Source organism: Marmota marmota, unplaced genomic scaffold (genome assembly GCF_001458135.2).
Source record: "Marmota marmota marmota unplaced genomic scaffold, marMar, whole genome shotgun sequence".
In the NCBI taxonomy this organism is placed as follows: domain Eukaryota; kingdom Metazoa; phylum Chordata; class Mammalia; order Rodentia; family Sciuridae; genus Marmota; species Marmota marmota.
The window spans coordinates 18,819,329-18,842,202 of record NW_026000142.1 but is presented as its reverse complement, the minus strand read 5'-3'; the positions used below and the strand labels follow the sequence as shown (position 1 = coordinate 18,842,202).

Below are 22,874 nucleotides of genomic sequence, written 5' to 3'. Positions count from 1 at the left end.
ACTGACCGCAGCTCATTCAGCCATAGAACAGGTAATTTCAGGCTGCCATTCGCCTGTGGCTTGCAGACAGATTGCTAGGGTTCAGTGCCTGGGTGCTTCTTAGAACCTGATCTTATCGGAGCGAACACTGAGCGCGGGGCGGCCGAGTTCCGGCTCCGGGAACCGCCCTGGCCCAGGGCTGGGGAGCCTGCGGAGGCTGCTTCTTGGACCCTGCTCCTATCAGAGCATACACCAAGCACTAAGCGGCCGAATTCCGGCTCCCGGAACTGAGCCCGCGGGGACTGCTTCTTGGAGCCTACTCTTATCGGAGCTTACACCGAGCACGGAGCGGCCGAGTTCCGGCTCCCGGAACTGCCCTGGCCCAGGGCTAGGAGCCCACGGAAACTGCTTCTCGGTCCGGGTCCTGCTGAGGGCCGGTCAGGACTCACCCGTTGCTTTGGTTGCCCGGCAAGGGGAACGAAATGCTGCCATTCGCATAGGATACCAACATGGCAGAGATCTGATGTCATCAGAAAGCGGCGGAGGAGAGAACTTCATCAATACCAGCGGCGACAGAAACAGTTGGTCTCCTGGTAGGGGGGGTGAGGCACAGACACCCGAGTCTCCTCAATTTGTCGTCGAGCCAGAGGGGAGGAGCCGGGCCGCCGCCAGCGCCCGGAGCAGGCCCAGCGGCTCGCCAGCGTGGTGACCGCGTGACCCCAATTGGAGAGGGGGCGGAGCGGAGCCGCCACCCGCACCCGCAAGGTGGGCAGACCCGCGACCCAGTGGTACATGGGCGTGGTAGGAGGGGCAGGGCAGAGCCGCCGTTCGCGCTTGCAAGGTAAACAGACCTGTGACAGCCGGGCGGGTCAGGCCCAGTGGCCTGCCAGTGTGGTACACACGTCACCCCAACTGGAGTAGGGGCAGAGCAGATCCTTCTCCCACGCCCGGATCAGGCCCTGCCGGTGTGGTGGTCACGTGACCCCAATTGGAGTGGGGGCGGAGCGGAACCGCCACCCGTGCCCGCAGGGTGAGCAGACCTGTGACCAACCTGCAGATCAGGCCCAGGGGTCCGCAGGCGTGGTAGGAGGGGCAGGGCAGATCCGCCGCCCGCGCCTCCAAGGTAGGCAGACCTGCAACAGACCGGCGGATCAGGCCCAGGAGCCTGCCGGCGTGGTACACACACCACCCTAATTGGAGTAGGGGCAGAGCAGAGTCGCCGCCCGTGCCAGGAACAGGCCCAGCGTCCTGCAGGCGGGGTAGTCACGACACCCCAATTGGAGTAGGGGCAGAGCAGAGCCTCCACCCGTGCCCGAAAGGTGGGCAGATCTGCGACCGACCAGCGGGACAGGCCCAGTGGCCTGCCGGTACGACAGACACGTCACCCCATTTGGAGTAGGGGCAGAGTAGAGCCGCCGCCCGCGCCTGCAGGGTAGGCAAACCTGCAACCGACCGGCGGATCAGGCCCGGTGGCCTGCCGGCGTGGTACACTCGTCACCCCAATTGGAGTAGGGGCAGAACAGAGCCGCCGCCAGCGCCCAGAACAGGCCCAGTGACCTGCCGGCGTGGTAGCCACGACACCCCAATTGGAATAAGGAGAGAGCAGAGCCGCCGCCCGCACCTGCAGGAAAGATACGCAAGCAGTATGAAAAGACAAGGAAAGAAAGGACCACAAGCAATGCAGGTCAACGCAACTTTAGAAGAGGTAACAGCTGCAGCAGATGGAATGTCAGATAAAGAATTCAGGATATACATGCTTCAGATGATCTGGAGTATCAAGGAAGACATTAAACAGCAAAATCAGACAATGAAAGATCACTTCGACAATGAATTACGCAAACAAATCCAGGAAGCAAAGGATCAACTATACAGGGAGATAGAGGTTATAAAAAACAAACAAACAGAAATCCTAGAAATGCAGGAAGCAATAAACCAACTTAAAAACTCAATGGAGAATACTACCAGCAGAGTAGAACACTTAGAAGATAGAACATCAGACAATGAAGACAAAGTATTTCAACTGGAAAAGAACATAGACAGCTCAGCAAGACTGTTAAGAAACCATGAGCAGAACATCCAAGAAATATGGGATAACATTAAGAGACCAAACTTAAGAGTCATTGGGATACAGGAAGGTACAGAGCTCCAAACCAAAGGAATGAGCAGTCTATTCAATGAAATAATACGAGAAAACTTCCCAGACTTGAAGAATGAGACAGAATCCCAAATCCTAGAAGCCTACAGGACGCCGAATGTGCAAAATCATAAGAGATCCACACCTAGACACATTATAATGAAGATGCCCAACATACAGAATAAGGAGAGAATTTTAAAAGCTACAAGAGAAAGGAAGCAGATTACATTTAGGGGTAAGCCAATCAGGATAACAGCTGATCTTTCAACACAGACTCTGAAAGCTAGAAGATCCTGGAATAACATATTTCAAACACTGAAAGAAAATGGGTTCCAACCAAGAATTGTGTATCCAGCGAAATTAAGCTTCAGGATGGAAGATGAAATTAAAACCTTCCACGATAAACAAAAGTTTAAAGAATTCGCAGCTAGAAAACCATCTCTTCAAAACATCCTCGCCAAAGCATTACAGGAAGAGGAAATGGAAAATAACAATGAAAACCAACAGTGGGAGGTAGGACAGTAAAGGGGGGGAAAATAATCAAAGAGGAAAACAAACCATGTTTAGTAACAGAAATAAACAAATATGGCTGGAAGAACAACCCATATCTCAATAATAACCCTAAATGTTAATGGCTTAAACTCACCAATTAAGAGACACAGGCTAGTAGAATGGATCACAAAACAAGACCCAACAATATGCTGCCTACAGGAGACGCATTTGATAGGAAAAGACATACATAGGCTGAAGGTGAAAGGTTGGGAAAAATCATATCACTCATATGGACTTCGGAAACAAGCAGGAGTGTCCATACTCATATCAAATAAAATAGATTTCAAGCCAAAGTTAATCAAAAGGGATAAAGAGGGACACTACATACTGCTTAAGGGAACCATACACCAACAAGACATAACAATCATAAATATTTATGCCCCAAACAATGGTGCAGCTATGTTCGTCAAACAAACTCTTCTCAAGTTCAAGAGTCTAATAGACCACCATACCATAATCATGGGAGACTTCAACACACCTCTCTCGCCACTGGACAGATCTTCCAAACAAAAGTTGAATAAGGAAACTATAGAACTCAATAACACTATTAATAACCTAGACCTAATTGACATATATAGAGTATACCACCCAACATCAAGCAGTTACACTTTTTTCTCAGCAGCACATGGATCCTTCTCAAAAATAGATCATATATTATGTCACAGGGCAACTCTTAGACAATATAAAGGAGTAGAGATAATACCATGCATCTTATCTGATCATAATGGAATGAAACTGAAAATCAACGATAAAAGAAGGAAGGAAAAAGCATACATCACTTGGAGAATGAACAATAGGTTACTGAATGATCAATGGGTTATAGAAGACATCAAGGAGGAAATTAAAAAATTCTTAGAGATAAATGAAAACACAGACACAACATATCGGAATCTATGGGACACATTGAAAGCAGTTCTAAGAGGAAAATTCATTGCTTGGAGTTCATTCCTTAAAAAAAGAAAAAACCAACAAATAAATGATCTCATACTTCATCTCAAAATCCTTGAAAAAGAAGAGCAAAACAACAGCAAAAGAAGTAGAAGGCAAGAAATAATTAAAATCAGAGCTGAAATTAATGAAATCGAAACAAAAGAAACAATTGAAAAAATTGACAAAACTAAAAGTTGGTTCTTTGAAAAAATAAACAAAATCGACAGACCCTTAGCGATGCTAGCGAAGAGAAGAAGAGAGAGAACTCAAATTACTAGCATACGGGATGAAAAAGGCAATATCACAACAGACACTTCAGAAATACAGAAGATAATCAAAAACTATTTTGAATCCTTATACTCCAATAAATTAGAAGATAGTGAAGGCATAGATAAATTTCTTAAGTCATATGATCTGCCCAGATTGAGTCAGGAGGATATAGACAACCTAAACAGACCAATATCAATTGAGGAAATAGAAGAAACCATCAAAAGACTACCAACTAAGAAAAGCCCAGGACCGGATGGGTATACAGCAGAGTTTTACAAAACCTTTAAAGAGGAACTAATACCAATACTTTTCAAGCTACTTCAGGAAATAGAAAAAGAGGGAGAACTTCCAAATTCATTCTACGAGGCCAACATCACCCTGATACCTAAACCAGACAAAGACACTTCAAAGAAAGAAAACTACAGACCAATATCTCTAATGAACCTAGATGCAAAAATCCTCAATAAAATTCTGGCGAATCGGATACAAAAACATATCAAAAAAATTGTACACCATGATCAAGTAGGATTCATCCCTGGGATGCAAGGCTGGTTCAATATACGGAAATCAATAAATGTTATTCACCACATCAATAGACTTAAAAATAAGAACCATATGATCATCTCGATAGATGCGGAAAAAGCATTCGACAAAGTACAGCATCCCTTTATGTTCAAAACTCTAGAAAAACTAGGGATAACAGGAACATACCTCAATATTGTAAAAGCAATCTATGCTAAGCCTCAGGCTAGCATCATTCTGAATGGAGAAAAACTGAAGGCATTCCCTCTAAAATCTGGAACAAGACAGGGATGCCCTCTCTCTCCACTTCTGTTCAACATAGTTCTCGAAACACTGGCCAGAGCAATTAGACAGACGAAAGAAATTAAAGGCATCAAAATAGGAAAAGAAGAACTTAAATTATCACTATTTGCAGATGATATGATTCTATACCTAGCAGACCCAAAAGGCTCTACAAAGAAACTATTAGAGCTAATAAATGAATTCAGCAAAGTGGCAGGATATAAAATCAACACGCATAAATCAAAGGCATTCCTGTATATCAGCGACAAATCCTCTGAAATGGAAATGAGGACAACCACTCCATTCACAATATCTTCAAAAAAAATAAAATACTTGGGAATCAACCTAACAAAAGAGGTGAAAGACTTATACAATGAAAACTACAGAACCCTAAAGAGAGAAATAGAAGAAGATCTTAGAAGATGGAAAAATATACCCTGTTCATGGATAGGCAGAACTAACATCATCAAAATGGCGATATTACCAAAAGTTCTCTATAGGTTTAATGCAATGCCAATCAAAATCCCAACGGCATTTCTTGTAGAAATAGAGAAAGCAATCATGAAATTCATATGGAAAAATAAAAGACCCAGAATAGCAAAAACAATGCTAAGCAGGAAGTGTGAATCAGGCGGTATAGCGATACCAGACTTCAAACTATACTACAGAGCAATAGTAACAAAAACAGCATGGTACTGGTACCAAAACAGGCGGGTGGACCAATGGTACAGAATAGAGGACACAGAAACCAATCCACAAAACTACAACTATCTTATATTTGATAAAGGGGCTAAAAGCATGCAATGGAGGAAGGATAGCATCTTCAACAAATGGTGCTGGGAAAACTGGAAATCCATATGCAACAAAATGAAACTGAATCCCTTTCTCTCGCCATGCACAAAAGTTAATTCAAAATGGATCAAGGAGCTTGATATCAAATCAGAGACACGCCGTCTGATAGAAGAAAAAGTTGGCTACGATCTACATACTGTGGGGTCGGGCTCCAAATTCCTCAATAGGACACCCATAGCACAAAAGTTAATAACTAGAATCAACAAATGGGACTTACTCAAACTAAAAAGTTTTTTCTCAGCAAAAGAAACAATAAGAGAGGTAAATAGGGAGCCTACACCCTGGGAACAAATCTTTACTCCTCACACTTCAGATAGAGCCCTAATATCCAGAGTATACAAAGAACTCAAAAAATTAGACAATAAGAGAACAAACAACCCAATCAACAAATGGGCCAAGGACCTGAACAGACACTTCTCAGAGGAGGACATACAGTCAATCAACAAGTACATGAAAAAATGCTCACCATCTCTAGCTGTCAGAGAAATGCAAATCAAAACCACCCTAAGATACCATCTCACTCCAGTAAGATTGGCAGCCATTATGAAGTCAAACAACAACAAGTGCTGGCGAGGATGTGGGGAAAAGGGTACACTTGTACATTGCTGGTGGGACTGCAAATTGGTGCAGCCAATTTGGAAAGCAGTATGGAGATTTCTTGGAAAGCTGGGAATGGAGCCACCATTTGACCCAGCTATTCCCCTTCTTGGTCTATTCCCTAAAGACCTAAAAAGAGCATGCTACAGGGACACTGCTACATCGATGTTCATAGCAGCACAATTCACAATAGCAAGACTGTGGAACCAACCTAGATGCCCTTCAATAGACGAATGGATAAAAAAAATGTGGCATTTATACACAATGGAGTATTACTCTGCATTAAAAAATGACAAAATCATAGAATTTACAGGGAAATGGATGGCATTAGAGCAGATTATGCTAAGTGAAGCTAGCCAATCCCTAAAAAACAAATGCCAAATGTCTTCTTTGATATAAGGAGAGTAACTAAGAACAGAGTAGGGACGAAGAGCAGGAGAAGAAGATTAACATTTAACAGGGATGAGAGGTGGGAGGGAAAGGGAGAGAGAAGGGAAATTGCATGGTAATGGAAGGAGACCCTCAGGGTTATACAGTGGAGGGGGTAGAGAGAGAGGAGGGGAGGGGAGGGGAGAGGTGGGGAAGGGGGAGGGTGGAGGATGGGAAAGGCAGCGGAGCACAACAGACACTAGTATGGCAATATGTAAATCAATGGATGTGATTCTGCAATCTGTGTATGGGGTGAAGGTGGGAGTTCATAACCCACTTGAATCAAAGTGTGAAATATGATATGTCAAGAAATTTGTAATGTTTTGAACAACCAACAATAAAAAATTAAAAAAAAAAAAAGAAGAAGTCTATTAGTGTTAGGGAAGGGGTTGGTGTCCATGAATTCTTGACTGAAAGCTGTGCTGTACATGGAAAGGACAAGAATACTTAAGGATTACAAGAGTTGCTCTCTGACAGAATTATGGTTGAACATGAAATAGATATTAGAGGTCTAGCATTGGGGATGCTGCAGTTCAGCCTACTTAGGGATAAATAACCTTGATAATACCTCTTTTACACCTTTGACATTCAGCTGAGAAAACCTAAAGCCCTTCCTCATAAAGGGAAACATCCTAGAGTAAGGCCTACTACAACATATTTTGTCAAAACCTGAAAGAAGATCTACAAAGAAGACATGTTGCAAGTGAGTCCCACCAAGATAGAAAGACTTTGGAATACACCATGGGGTTTCCATAGATTGTGTATAACAAGGCATAAAACCAGGTCTTCCTGGATTTAAGGTGTTTAGCCATCAAATAAGTGACCATGAAGAGGTAACACAATTCAGATTCTTACAGTGTCTACCAACGGAAAAAAGAATACTAAATAAGAATATAGGAAAATATTACCCAGAGGCAAGGGAGGAAAAAGACATTCTAAACAGATTCCTTGGCCCAGATGTTGGATTTTTTTGAATTAAAACTTAAAAATAGATATTTATATAATATATAAAATACAAAATATTAAGAAAAAAATTTTTAGCAAATGAAAATGTAAATGAATGACAAATCAAATTACAGCAGAGAAATGGGAACTGTTTTTAAAAGACCTAATAGAAATTCAGTAGTTGAAAAGAACAGCAAATAACATGAAAAATCTAATGGACAGGCTAATGAGCAGATTAGATATATCAAGTTAATTTTCAGATAGATCTAAAGAAATTACCTAATCTGAAGGAAAAAGGATTAAGTAAAAATGAATATACCCTAAGGGATTTTTGGAAGAATATCAAATGTTGCATTATACAATTTGAGAAGCAACAGAAAAGAATGTGGATGGGGAAAATATTTTTTAGAAATAAGGACAAAACTTTTCCAAATTTGATGAATAACATTGACTTAAATGCACTTAATGCAAGGTACATGAAAATAAAAGACACCTGAACAAATTACGCTGAAACCAGTGTAGAAACCAAAAGGAAGTATGAAATCAGCTGAAAGAGAATTGAAATATCCAATATATGGAACAATGGTACCAATGAAGCAGTTTTTAAAAAGCAAACATCAAAGAACAAAAGAAAAACAAATAACAAGATAACAAAGTACAACCATAGTGATAATTACATTGATGTAAATAGAATGAACAGTACAGTTACAAGGAAAGGATCAACTGAATGAAAATTTAAAAACTGTATATGACCTACAAAACATACTTAAAATATAAAGACACAATTTAATCGAAACTAAAACTACAGGAAAAAAAATCCAAGCAAGCAGTAGTCATACAGAAAATGAAATCACTACACCATCAAGCATATATTATTAAAAAGATTTTTTTTAAAGAGAAAGGGAGCATTTTATAAGGACAAAAATGTCACTTCGTGAAGAAAATATAACAATTATATATCTAGTAAATGAGCCCCCAAATTCAGAAAGCAAAAAAAAATGCTCATGGATGGTCAGTTCTCTCAATCACAGTGAGTAAAGTAGCCTAAAATGCATTTATTGACAGCACACACTCATCTTTTAAGTATTCCAGCTTTTAATCTGTCATTAATAACTGTCACTTATTATCCCTTTTTTCCTTGTGTAAATTATATCTTAGTAAAAATAATGAATGAAAACTTGGTAGTCAATGACTACCTCTTTGAAAATGTAAATATGTTTGTACAGTGTTGTAGAATTTTATATGATAACTTATGTATATTGATATAATACCAGTTGAATTTACATTTCATGTTAGTTCAATGAAAAATATTAAAGAATTACATACTTGTGTTAATTATGCTGGAAAAATTTATAATCTTTCACGTTTCTTTAGCTCCTGAGTTGTGGTTGATAAACTATTTTGTTAGTATCTGTTTTCTACTTTGCCCTATTTTCTTAGATTCAGATATATAAAAATGAGCCTCAGGGTATCACCAGCTCTGGGTTTGCATCTTTGACATTTGAAGGAACCTTGGGAGCTCCTGTCATACCTCGTACTTCAAGCAAATGTTTTAATTTCACTGCTGAGGACCACAAAATGGTAGAAGCACTACGGGTATGGGCATCTACACATATTTCGCCTTCTTCCATGTTAGTACAGTTGTGTGATGTTCAGCCTATGCAGTATTTTGACCTGACTTGTCAGCTTGTGGGCAAAGCAGAAGTGGATGGAGCTTCATATCTTCTAAAGGTACATTTAAATACTTGAAATTATAAGTTATTACCATATTTGAATTAATGAAACACTTTTAGCATTCATATGGAATAAGTTTACACTCTACTAAGTACTTAAAATTTAACTTTTTTGATAAGCCTAAATATTCATGCTATCTACACTTACTTCTTTAATACTTTCCTTCCAGAGAAAAATATTATTATCTGTATTTTAAATACAGTATGATTTATGGCACATTTATTTATTATTTTAGTAGTAATAGACCTGTTTTCTATTTAGCTGTTTAGCTGTTTTCTAGCTAAATAGCTATCCTTGTTTAGCTCATGAATAATTTTGGAGGAATGATCTGCTATTTTTCTTTCTTGGGCATTTGAACAACATTGCTTTCACCATGTTTTTTTTTTGTTTTTGTTTTTGTTTTTTCTCTGTTCTCTGCAATTATAGGGCAAAGAATTGAGTGGAATGTTGTATCACTTGGACAAATCTTAGGGTTTAGTGTTATTATCATTAAGCGTGTCCATTGTTTTAGTTAGCTTTTTTAAAAAATAAATGACAACAGAATGCATTACAATTCTTACTACACATATACAGCACATTTTTTCATATCTCTGGTTGTATATAAAGTATATTGACACCAATCGTTGTCTTCATACATGTTCTTTGGGTAACGAGAACAACTTAAAGGAGGAAAAGTGTTTGTGGGGCTCATGGTTTCAGAGGTCTCAGTCTATAGATGGCTGACTGCATTATTCTGGGGCCAGGAGTTGGCAATCTATGGACTAAGAATTTGAACCATGAGCCCCAAATAAACTTTTCCTCCTGTAAGCTGTTCTTGTCAGGTATTTTGGTCACAGTGATAAAAAGCTGACTGAAACACTCATATTAAGGGACAGTGAAAAACAGAAATTATTAAATAAAATATGAAGGGTTAGAAATTGAAAATAGAATCTTTATATACACAGAATACTATAAGGAAAGTCGCATACTATAAGGAAAGTTGATCACGTCAAATATGACAAAGCTGAAGCTAAAGCAACATAAAATCATTCAAAGATAGAAGTCATGCTCTGTGGCCAATGTGATATCTTTAACCAGGGCAATTTGTAATTATTAAATATTTTCAATGACAAGGAATATACCTTTGGGCAGAGAGCATATTTTGACTGCTGTCCTGTTAGAAAATTCTTAAATTTTGCATTAAATTTTGTGGCTGATGATCTATATTTTTTTCTCTTAAAAAATAGTGTGTTCTTGTATCTTACTCTAATAGATAACTTTTTCAAGTAAGTAAAAGGAACTTTCAAGTAACTTTTAAAATATGGTATTAAAAAGTAAATGTAAGAAATTAAATTAGTAAATCTTAGACAATTTTTATATAAGCCTAAAAGTCTTTGTGTACCTTTTGATGCAACAATTTTATTTTCATGAATTTATTTTAAAGAACTGATTTTAAATGTGTACAGAGGAAATTTAAAAGAATATTTGTCTTATAGTACCAAAACTTAGGGAAAAATTCAGTAACAGTAGAGAATTAAATTGTATGAACTATTTATATGTAATAGAATGCTCTCAGACTATAAAATGGATTGTAGATATATACTTGTTCAGATAGTTTTTTGGTTGTCTATACTGTGAGTAATATTGTTTCATTTGTTTACAAAAATATACATAAACATAGCAAAACTATATTGAAAAGCATATATAACTTTCCAGTATTTTACTGTTAACTCTGAAAGGTAGAATTATAGCTGATTTTATTTTTCTGATGTTGGATTTTTCTTATGTATCAGGAAAACATTATTAAATTATTTTTCAAAACCAGGAGGAGGCAGACCTTACCTTAAATGATATCTAGTCAACATAACTATGTAGTATCATTATTTCCTTTCTCAACCTGGGTATGATACTAGTATGGATCCCTTTTTCGGTAATTGCAATGTAGTTGATTTAATTTTTTCAGTAACCATATTTTTACCAATGGTGTGCAATAAAGGCATAAATTAATAAGTCTGGAAGTCTAACATTATTCTACCTTATTTCTATTATTGTGTTTATACAGCTTGTGTTCTGTATAATACTTAGAAATTAAATTTTATTTAGGTATATTCTGTGTCCTTAATGTCCACAGTGATGTTGAAATCTCATCTTTATATTTTTTATTTATTTATTTATTTATTTATTTATTTATTTAGAGACAGGATCTCATTAATTTGTGTAGGGCCTTGCTGAGTTACTGAGGCTGGCCTTGAACTTTTGATCCTCTTGCCTGGGCCTCCCAAGCCCTTGGGATTACAATATTGCGCCACTGCATCCAGCTCTTTTATTTTTTTATTATTATTGTTTTTTAAATAAAAAAGCAGAAGTCATGCGTAGCCAGAGCTGATAGATCATTTGTATGTCTAACCTCTATTGTGTTTTAGAAAACATAAAATAATGTGAGCCAGAAATTGTCATATTCAAGGGATTACTGTTCAGATTTGCAATATTTACTTCTTTGTATGGAAGCATCATAAGAATGCTATGTAACTAAGAATGAGATGAAATCTTATATAATAATTTTATTTATGTAAATGTGAACCAAAATCCTTGATCAAATATCAGCAAACAGAATCAACAGTATAGTAAAAGGATAATATACTATTATCTAGCATAATTTATTTTTATAGTTCAGAAGTTGTATAATGACAGGAAAATACAGTAATCTCCATGAGTATTAAAAATTATATGCTTGTCTCAGTGAATGTTAATATATTTATAAAAACCTTTAATTTAGCAAGGTAGTATTAGAAATATGCCTCCTTAATTTTTTAAACAACATGTCCATCTTATACCAAACAAAATAGTTACTGATGAAATTTTAGTGTAAGATACAAAGCAAAATTATCTGCTGTCTTCCTAATTTGTAATATTGCTCAGGAAGTTTCATGAATTCAATAAGATATGAAATGAGAGATTTAATTCTTAATGAAAAAGAAAAAAACACAGTAGTATTTCTATGATATCAAAATTCAGGTAACTAAAAAGCTACTTATGTTAATAAAATTGTTCAATGAGCTAACTAGTTTAAAATACTTTAAAATATGTCTTTCCTATATGTCAACAAATAAAATAACATAATTGAACAAAATACCTTTCAGATTGGCAATGAATTTGTAAAACCTGTAAGTTCTTGCAAGATATACCTAACCTTGTATGAAAATAGCTAGAAGACTTTACTGAGACATAAAAGTAAAATTGAAGCATTGAAATTTTTGATTCTTCCCTGAAGTAATTTTAAATAAAATACAATTTTAATTAAAATCACTGTTTTAATAGACTATAGTTTTGAAGCTTATTATAAATAATCAAAGAATGAAATAAGAAAGTTTGGGTAGTGCTAAGAGCCTTCTGTATCAGATATTTAAAAGTTTTAGGAAAACCACTCAAATTAATACTAAGTAGTGGAAGAGATGAAGAAACTCAGAAATAATCCTGTATTGTACATGCAACAGTTTATTTGTTCTTAATAGCAGTAATTAAATCTATGCCTTTAAGTAGCCGCACTACTCTAAATATGATGTATATTATTTATAATTATACAATTACTAAATATGAACTATGAGTAATTTGAGTGTAAAGAAATAAGAATCTCCCTCCTATGAGCCTAGAGGAAATATGAGATACTGTTAACCATATTTTTTTCTTCCATGTTTATATAGTATATACATATTTTTAAAATAGCATTCAAATTAGTCAAGAAAAGTTGTTTAAAGGTGGTTATTATCTATTTGGAAAAAAATTACATATAATTTTTATAAATATAAAAATACCTACCAAATTGAATTTTGATGTGATGTTACAAAAGTTACTTAATTAAAATTATGTGTGTGTGTACGTAAACAGGCAGTTTACCCCAAACAATGCGAAAGTCCCTCCTATAGTGAACAGTTCACATATAACTTTTTACTCAACAAAAACTTAGCTACTAATGGCCTTTTATTGACCAGAAGCCTTACAACTAACATAAACCATCAACACATGTTTTCAAATAGATTTGTGTATATTTTATGGTAGTAAATGATAAAATAGACATATTTACATAGATTCAGTGCATTCACAGCATAGCTTTTTCTTCATTTTTTTTCACTGTTTCTAGACTAGGTGGTTATTTTGCAAGTTCTTTTTCTCAAATTATCATAGCTCCCCTAAAAATATATATGTATATATAAGTGAATCCATGTTTTTCAAGGGTTAGCTCTGTGTGTGTGTGTGTGTGTGTGTGTGTGTGTGAGAGAGAGAGAGAGAGAGAGAGAGAGAGAGAGAGCGAGCTTTTCATTCAATTAAAACTAAAGCATAAGTCAGGCGCAGTGTGCAATGCCTATAAACCCTAAGGCTAAGGAGGCTAAGGCAAGAGGATCACAAGCCAGCCTCAGCAAAAGCAAGGTGTTAAACAACTCAGTGAGACCCTATCTCTAAATAAAATACAAAATACGGCTGGGGATGTGACTCAGTGGTTAAGTACCTCTGGGTTCAATCCCGGGTACCTCCCACACCCCCAAAAGAACTAAAGCATAAAAGCCGCTTTGCAACTTTTTACCCTCTAACCCCATTCCCAAAGACTCTTACATTGATCTGTAAAGTACAGAATGTTAAAGGCAAAAACCAGTACACACACAAAAAAATTAATGAAGTCTGGACAGAGAAAAATGTTTGTGACATAAAATATTACTCAATTTGACATGATTGTTATTTTAATCTTCCTATCGTACCGGCATTATTCATTACTGTGCCCTAACACTATCTGTCACTGATCTGACCTTTTCTATAAAAATCTGGTGTGTTTGAGTTTCTATGTCAGGTCCTGAATTTAATAACCAGGATCACAAGAAAATAAAAAAAAGTAGAGAGTGAGAGAAATAAAAGATCTAGTGTTTTCTTTTCAAATAACCTGTCTATTCTTGTTCATCCATACTTTTCTAACATTCCCACATCACACCAGCTGTCCTTCATCATCATACTTATTTGTGGCACAGCATAGCATCTTTTAAAACCCAATCACAACATAGACTGTTCATGTTGTGAGGAAGGGGGAATGCATTCTCATCTTGTGCCCATGTCCCGGCACCTTAAGTTGTTTACATAGCAGTCCAACATAGGTTTTTTTTTTTTTTTTTTCCAGTACCCATTATTTTCATTTATTTGTATTTTTAAAATCTAGTGTAAATAAAACATTCACATCTTTTAAAAGGATTTTCTAAATAAGAACAAAATGGAAAAAATTAACAAAAGTCAGTATATTTCTAACATTAGTATAGAAAATTTTTTAAGATAATTAGCATAGGTACTCAAAAAGGTTCATACGCAAGATGACAGCTATAGTATTATTTTAAATAACAAAATGTGAAACCACCCAACTGACTAATGAAGGTTAGTAGGGTAAATTTGTGCCCATCCCTATTAAAATAATATTACAAAGATATGAAAAATTGTGCTCTATATGTGTAATAAGAATTGTAATGCATCCTGCTGTCATGTATTGAAAAAATGAAATCAATTAAATGATTTAAAATAATAATATGAATACATTGTAAACCACATTGTAAGGTATTATTTAAATTGCTTGGTAAAATACTTAATCATAAACTATAGAGAAAAGTGATATATTTTAGTCAGCTCTTTTGCTGCTGTGACTAAAAGCCTGATAAGAACAATTATAAAAAAGGAAAAGTTTATTTAGGGGCTCACAGCTTCAAAGGTCTCAACTATAGACTGCCAACTCCATTCCTAGTGGCTCAAGGTGAGGCAGAACATCATGATAGAAGTGTGTGGTGGAGGAAAGTGGCTCACATTATGATCAGAGAGCAGAGAGAGGGACTCCACTTTCAGATACAAAATATATACCAAGAAGCACACCCCCAGCCACACCCTTCCCACCTTCAATTTCACTGAGTTAATTCCATCAGGGGATTCATGGATTAGGTTAAAGCTCTCACAGTGCAATCATTTCTCTTCTTAAGCTTCTTGCATTGTCTCATACATGAGCTTTTGTGAGACACCACATCCAAACCATAACATTACATAAAGCCAGTTTATTTAAAAGTTTTAAATATATACACTATGTATACAAAAACAATAGAAAAATGAAATAGAGCAGTATACTAATATTTTATCTAGGCTCATAAAAGTGAATTTTATTTCTTTATGTTTTCACATTATCCATAGTTTAATCTTTAATAATTTTATAATTAGAAAATAATATGTATCATATTTAAAGTATTGCAGATATTTAAGTGCATACATTTAATTATTTAAGTACTATTAACACAAAATAATTTTTTTCATAAATATCATTAAATTTTGCTCTACTCTTCCCTTGGCAGGTATGGGATGGCACCAGGACACCATTCCCATCTTGGAGAGTTTTGATACAAGACCTTGTTCTTGAAGGTGATTTAACTCATATTCATCGGCTACAGAATCTGACAATAGACATTTTAGTCTATGATAACCATGTTCGAGTGGCAAAATCCCTGAAGGTAATGTTGAGTGTCATAACATTTTTGCTACTTTATGTTTGCATTATTTATTTTATTTTGATGATTTTGGTCCACATAAATGTTGGTGATAAAAGATTACATTTATAGGTAATAGGTGAAGTCTAGAAATTAGCTTCAAATTTATGTTTTTCTTGAATTTTTAATTTATAAAATATGTACCTAAAGTCACCTAAATAAATTAGAATATATAATAGATTATTTTTTAAATTAATCTTTCCTGATATCTTGTATCCATCCATACACAATTTACTGTGTAAATAGTAAGGAACTTTTGTCAAGTGACAAAGGATTTGTAAAGTATTGTTAATAAATTTTAAGCTTGTTAATTGATTTGGTAGATTCTAGATGGCAACTTTGTACTTACTGATTTAAGAAAGTGGTAAATCATCTCCAATGTATTGATTTAGTTGTGTATGTTTTTATGTACTGTAAAGTTTATAGAATTTGTTTACTGTTTTGGGGAATTTGCTTATAGTTTTTAGTGAAAAATGCACTGTTTAGATATGGCAGTTTCTATTAAATTAGAAACACAAATTCATGGAATATTTTTCTTCATTTTGTTGTATTTTATTTGAAAGTATCCTTTGTAACAAATAATAGTACCATGATTTATAATAATAACATTTGCTAGGTACTTCATATGAATCCGGTACTAACCTATGCTGTAAGTGCTGTCACCATCTCATTTTATAAATGAGACAGTGAGGTTTTCAGAGGTTAAGTGAACTTTCCAAAATTCTACAGCTATTTGATTATGCCAGTGATTGAATCCACAAAGTCTGTTTCCTGAAGTAATCCTTTTAAATATTAAAAGGAAATGTTCTTCTTATTGCAGATGTCTTTCTGCCTACTTATGGAAGTTAAAAGGAAATAGTAAAAGTGCAGATATGCATTTCAATGCTCAGTTTCCTTTTGTAAAAATGTAAAATCCATGGAGAAGAAAACACTTCCACTCTCACATTGTGTTTCAAATGAGCTCTCCCAACTCAATAAAATTGGGTTAAAATTAGGGCTTTGGATATAATAAATGCACTTTCAAGTTCTTTAGAAATGTCTGTGTTTATGTGTGTGTACCCGACATATTATTGTTGAAGATATACTTTGGGTGTTTTTTTCTGTGAAAGATACTGTCTGTACTAGTATCTTTTCAAATGAAAAATTATGATACATCCACTTCTGAGGTTATTTTTAGTACAAAGGAGTTCTTTTATGAATAAAATTATTTACATTTTAGAATCACCTCAGTTCCTCATCATGCATATCTACTGTGATTATTGTAATTCCATTTTGTTTCCCTCTGCACTTTTGTGAATTTTTATTTCCTTACTTGTTCTACTTTTTTGTCTAAGTCCTGAACAGTACTTATTATAGTACTTTCCATATTGTAAGAATGAAATGATATCTGCTGGTTAATGAGTAGTTGAGTGAAAGGATGCTGTGAATTTTTTCCAGATTTTTTTCTTTTTAACTTCTTGCCCACTAGATGGTGATATGAGCACATATTCTAATTGAGAAAATAGGAAGCATGTTGTTTCTCTCAAAAGACTTCATAGTTACATTTTTTGTATGCAGGACAATTTAAAAATGAAAATAATTGTCTCTGTGTTTAAGTATTACCTTTAAACTATTTTGTATTTGATATCTTAATTTCTGGCAACTTCTGTAAACATTCACATTTATGTATGAAATCTTTAATCACATGGCAGATATAAGTGAATATCAGTGTTTCAAGACAACAGTTTAAGTTTGCATTTTTATATCAAAACGCATGGAGCAAATTCAAAATTTGTTGTACAGAGACAGGAAAGATGTGTATTTTTTTAAATAAAGGAGTAGTTAATGCAAAGTAAAGCTTGATATAACCAAATTTTATTAAACAATACATTTTACAGCCTAAATTACCTTTTAACTCATTTCACCTTTTTTTTCTGAATCTTGCTGTTTAAGGAAGTTATGTCATTCCCAGAACATTTTATACACATGAAGACAAATTGAGATTCTGTCTTATCTTGACAGTTTTGAAAATAACTATAAAACATATAATGTCATAATAAAGGCCTTTAGCAACCCCTTAATTAACTGTAGCTTGACTATTTTGAGACATATACAGGGGATTAAAAGTATTAAGCCTAAAGATAAATTCTTGATGATTTATGCAAAATAGTTTTGATTTTTTTTTATTTATTTAGTTGTAGATGAACACACAGTATCTTTATTTATTTTTTATGTGGTGCTAAAGATTGAGCCCAGTGCCTCACACATGCCAGGCAAGCACTTTACCACTGAGTTACAGCCTCAGCCCATAGTTTGATTATTTCTAAAGGAATCGTGGTTTCTTTTTTTTTTTTCCTCCACATTTTTATTGGTGCATCATAGTAATATATAATGGTGGGATTTATTGTTATACATTAGTTCATGCACACAATATAGCAATATAACTTGGCCAGTATTCCTCCTCAACACATCCCCCCCTCCCTCTGCACCTTCCACTGCCTGGTTGCTTTCTCCTCTTCTACTGACCTCCCTTTGCTTTTCATGTGTTCATGCCCCACACACCTTTCTTTTGCTTTTTCTTAGCTTCTACATATGAATCAGCCTAGACATCCATCAACAGATGAATAGACAAAGAAAATGTGGTATATATACACAATGGAGTTTTCTTTAACCATAAAGAAAAGTGAAATTATGTCATTTGGAGGAAAATGGTTAGAACTTGAGGTGGTTATGTTAAGAGATAGTGGTTTCTTAATAGTCATATTTGCTTTGCTTTTTTCAGTGTTTCTTTATTGAAATAGTATATAATTTAAAATTATAATAATTTTTAAAGTATATTTTATAATTTTTTAATTTTTTCACTTGTTTTTGGAACCTTATTGCATTAGTGATAAGACAAAACAACATTCTTTTTTTTATACTAGAGCATTGGGCATATTTCATGATATATTTAGTCAGGTTTTAAAAGGTACAGTGCTGCCTCCAGAAGGAATTTCTGATAATAACCATTTGTCATTTTTATAGTCGGTTGGTATATGAATTCTATCCTGGCCTTTAAATCTTGTTTAATAATGAAATGCAATACTAGAAAAGATAAACACCCATGATCTCACCAGATAAACTTATTTCTAATTGTTTTGTCATGTTTACTTTAGATGCTTTTAGAATCAAACTCTATACATTGACTTTTTTTTGTATCCTGCTTGATCCTTTAAAAAATATATTTTTTTACTGTATGTACACTTTTAATAGGACAGAGCCCCTTCTTCATCTTAAAAATTTACTTGACTATTCTATTTCCCATAAATTTTTAATTAGCTTTTCAAATTCTATGAAAGACACTAAGGATTTTGCTTGAGATTACATTGACTTTAAAGAGTAATACGGAGGAAATCATGTTTATAATATCAAAGCTTTTTGTTTGTGAACATAGAATCTTTCTCCATATATTTGGACCTTCTTTGAAGTTCTTCATAGATTATAGATATGTACTGAACTAGTATATTTGATGTATAGTTATATTTATATACATATATAATCACAAAATAATGAATATTCAAAAAGAATGAGATAAATTGAAACTTATTTTCTTCCACTATTGCATTTTGGAGACCATGTGGGAAATGAGTTTTATCATCTTTGTGTGTGTGTGTATATGTATGTGTGTGTTTTCCTGATGTTCATCATCCTATTCCCCAGTTATGATGTGTAAGAAGTCAGAGGAGAAAAGACTAGATACCTTAATCCCTCCTTATAAACCAGTTACTGGATGGGAAAAAAGACCCTTGGGATTGAAGGAGTATGTCTGGGAATGTAGATTTACTACCTTACTTTCTTTCCCCATCCCCTTCCATCACAGCGAAAGAGTGAGGAAGAGAAATGTAATTAAGAAAAGTTAGGTTGGGGTTGTGGCTCAGCAGTAGAGTGTTCACCTGGCACATGCAAGGCCCTGGTTTGATCCTCAGCACCACATGAAAATAAATAAAATAAAGGTATTGTGTCCAACCAACAACTAAAAAATAAATATTAAAAAGAAAAGAAAAGTTACAGTCACTAGTGGAAGATGATTTGCTCTTTGTCTTTATTTTTTGTATTCTCACTTATATGGTTTTTCTGTTCTATTGTACATCACCACTTTTAGGCTGAATTTGTAGGGAAAAAAAAAAGAAAAACAGACAAAAAAAAGAGGAAGATAGCCTTATAGTCATCTAGTAATCACTAGTGCTACTTTTATGCAAATTAATTAAATTCCTAGCTTATAACTGTAAATTTTCATGAAAGTAAATTATGATTCAGGTTATGTTGCTTCTTCTTTTAAGTAGATGTCAATATCTTGATATCTTTGATTGGCATTCTATATCTCTCTCATTGAGATCTTTATTGAAAAAAAAATCAGGTTCTCTGAAATTGAGATACTTTCAGACTAATTTTAGCAAAACATCTAAGATTAACCATAGATTAGTTGATTCAAAACTCGTTAATCCTATATCTGAACTCATAGATCAATCCTATGATTTTATTTCGCAGTACTGTTGTGGAAATATAAATGCTTTATTATAAAAATTTCCTTTTCATAAAAATTGAGGGATGGTGTAATATTTATTATTTTGGTATAGTTGTACTTTTTGTTTTTTCTACTTTGTCACCATGAGAGTATTTAGTGATCATATTTTTTAAACTAGTTAAAGCAAGTTATTTTGAGAAATGTTTATCAAATAAAGGTCTTGGATTTCATTTAGATAATAAATTTCTTTGCTATATTTTATTGATGCCATCACTGGAAGAGACTGGAGGAATTCCTAGAGAGGAGGACCACAAATGTTGACTAATGTTAGAGAAATGAATTTAAGACATGTCAGTTAGATTCACAGATAGTGTTTTAATTAGGGAAACAAAGATACATTCAAGGGAGAATATGGGCAATCTCAAGAACTAGAGAGGCACCACTTGGTCTGGGGTGTTAACATTTATTGAGGGACAGTAACTATGGATTAGACTACAGGTGGAAGCAGGGCAGAATTATACAATTTCAAGCCGGTTTTTGTACTACTTGTATATTACCCTGGTATTACATGACTTTTTGCAAGCAAGGGCATGCCCCAAGGGTGCAGGCTGGGTTGCCCATGAGTAGTTTTGTTTTGAATTCCAACAGTTCGCAGGTGCTTCTTTTTCTCTTGAGACTAAATATATCTTTCTTTGTTTTCCCACATTCCTAGCTTAATGTTAAGACAGTATGTTCTTTCACATTCAGTATGTCTGAAATGGAACTGTCTTACAATTGAATGTGTGGTTTGGATGTAGAATCCATGGAGCTGATGTTCAACCACACTGGTATAGCACACCTACTCTTATTTTCTGGTTAGGCAGTGTTCCTTATTGTTGTGGCTGGTCATTGCCTCACACTGGATCTAACATTTTTAAATGTAAGAAATTGATTTTTTCCTCTCTTTCTAAATCATAAATAATCTGTTTTTAGGTTGGAAGCTTTCTTAGGATCTATAGCCTCCATACCAAACTACAATCAGTGAATTTGCAGAGCCAGGCATCATTGTTAAGCCTAGAGTTTCATCTCCATGGAGGTACTAGTTATGGTCGAGGAATCAGGGTCTTGCCAGAAAGTAACTCCGATGTGGACCAACTGAAAAAGTAAGCATTTTATACACCTGTTTAGAAAATGTACATAAGGTATTCATTAAACTAATTTCAAAGGTAATATTGTTCCTGGTGGGTCTCTGATAGGTTTGATCCTCATGGCCTTCTATTATATTCTCCACGTTTTTAAATAGATGAGCCAAATGATACAACCTCAAGTGATTATAAGTTCAAATAGCCAGTTAGTAACAGAGCCAACACTATAGTCTAAGTTTCTAGTAGTTCAAGTCTGCTTTTTACACTCATGCTCTTCTTATACCATTTGCTATACTAAGAATAGCAATAAACAGTGGCAAGTAGATTTTAGGCAAAGTTTGGAAACTTTATTATATAACTAAAATTTCTAAAATATTTAATCCTGCTGTGGGGAGAGGAAAAGAAAAAACTTTCTAAAGGGCTTAAGATTAAATAGGTAACAGAAGTGTTTTAGTGTATGAATTTTTAAACTTTTAACAAAAGTGTCTTTAACTTTTGGATATGCTCAGAAAGTAAATAGTATATTAATTTAATTCCTGTATATGCAATTCTTTTTCTTGAGCTATTCTTAGTGGCTACTGTGTACAAAAATATTTTTAGCAGTATTTTAGACAGACAGAACAAAAAAAATAACTTTTATGTATCTCCAAAGATAGAAAACACTTAATTTTGCTGAACAGTAATTTGATAAGTAATATTTAAATTTTAATTTATTTCAGTGAATTTGTCATTAAAATTAAAAAAAATCTATTTTACTAATTTTATGTCATTTTTATTTGTATTGCAATATATAACAACATAGCATTTAATTATTTCATTTCTTGAATCTACAGTGAAATTGTTCTGACTCCGAATGTCTATTAAATTGCCAGAATATTTTTGTTTATAGTATTTCATTGCCTTTCTGTTCCACTTTTATCTTTCTAACCTTGGGTTTTTAATTATGAGGGCTTTGGAACCCTCAGATAATCTAATGGAAGCTGTAGACTATTTACTGAGAATACACAGAAAATTGTATAAGTAATTGCAGTGGAATCCTGGATTTTTGTGGTTGGAGCTAAACTTGCTGTTTTGACTTTGTGTTATCAAATTTGAAATTATATTCTTCCCATTTTAGAGCTTTAGAATCTGCAGATTTGACAGCTACTCAGCGTTCAGATATTATCTCTCAATCAGAACATGAGGACAGCTTTCCAGCCCTTTCAAGTAAGGACAGTTTTTAACTTTGACAGTTTAGTTCCTGATAAATAAAATTGCTACATCAGTATAATTATTTTCTTTAGTATTTCACTGTTTCTATCTCTCTTGTTTTATTTATGTGTGTGTGTGTGTAAATATATATATAAAATATATATATATTTATGTATATATATATATATAATAGAACACCCTAAACATTCATCTGTATCCTATGCAAAGTATGGTTCTTCCTAAATTTATAATTACATTTCCAAATTAGAGTGATAGTGACTGCTTGATTTATGATGTGTGTGTGTGTGTGTGTGTGT

At 34.7% G+C, this 22,874-nt stretch overlaps 1 protein-coding gene across 7 annotated transcripts in view; it reads left to right on the top strand.

Moving 5' to 3' along the window:
• Positions 1 to 22,874, top strand: part of Pot1 (protection of telomeres 1) — a 107,555-nt gene that overhangs the window by 59,177 nt on the left and 25,504 nt on the right. For 6 of the 7 annotated variants that reach the window (XM_015488292.2, XM_048786063.1, XM_048786059.1 and 3 more), the window contains 4 exons: positions 8,933 to 9,223; positions 15,568 to 15,723; positions 21,215 to 21,384; positions 22,484 to 22,572. In XM_015488292.2, coding sequence (XP_015343778.1) covers positions 8,933 to 9,223; positions 15,568 to 15,723; positions 21,215 to 21,384; positions 22,484 to 22,572 — 706 coding nt within the window. The remainder of the gene's footprint in view (positions 1 to 8,932; positions 9,224 to 15,567; positions 15,724 to 21,214; positions 21,385 to 22,483; positions 22,573 to 22,874) is intronic. The other variant, XM_048786064.1, reaches the window with a different exon arrangement.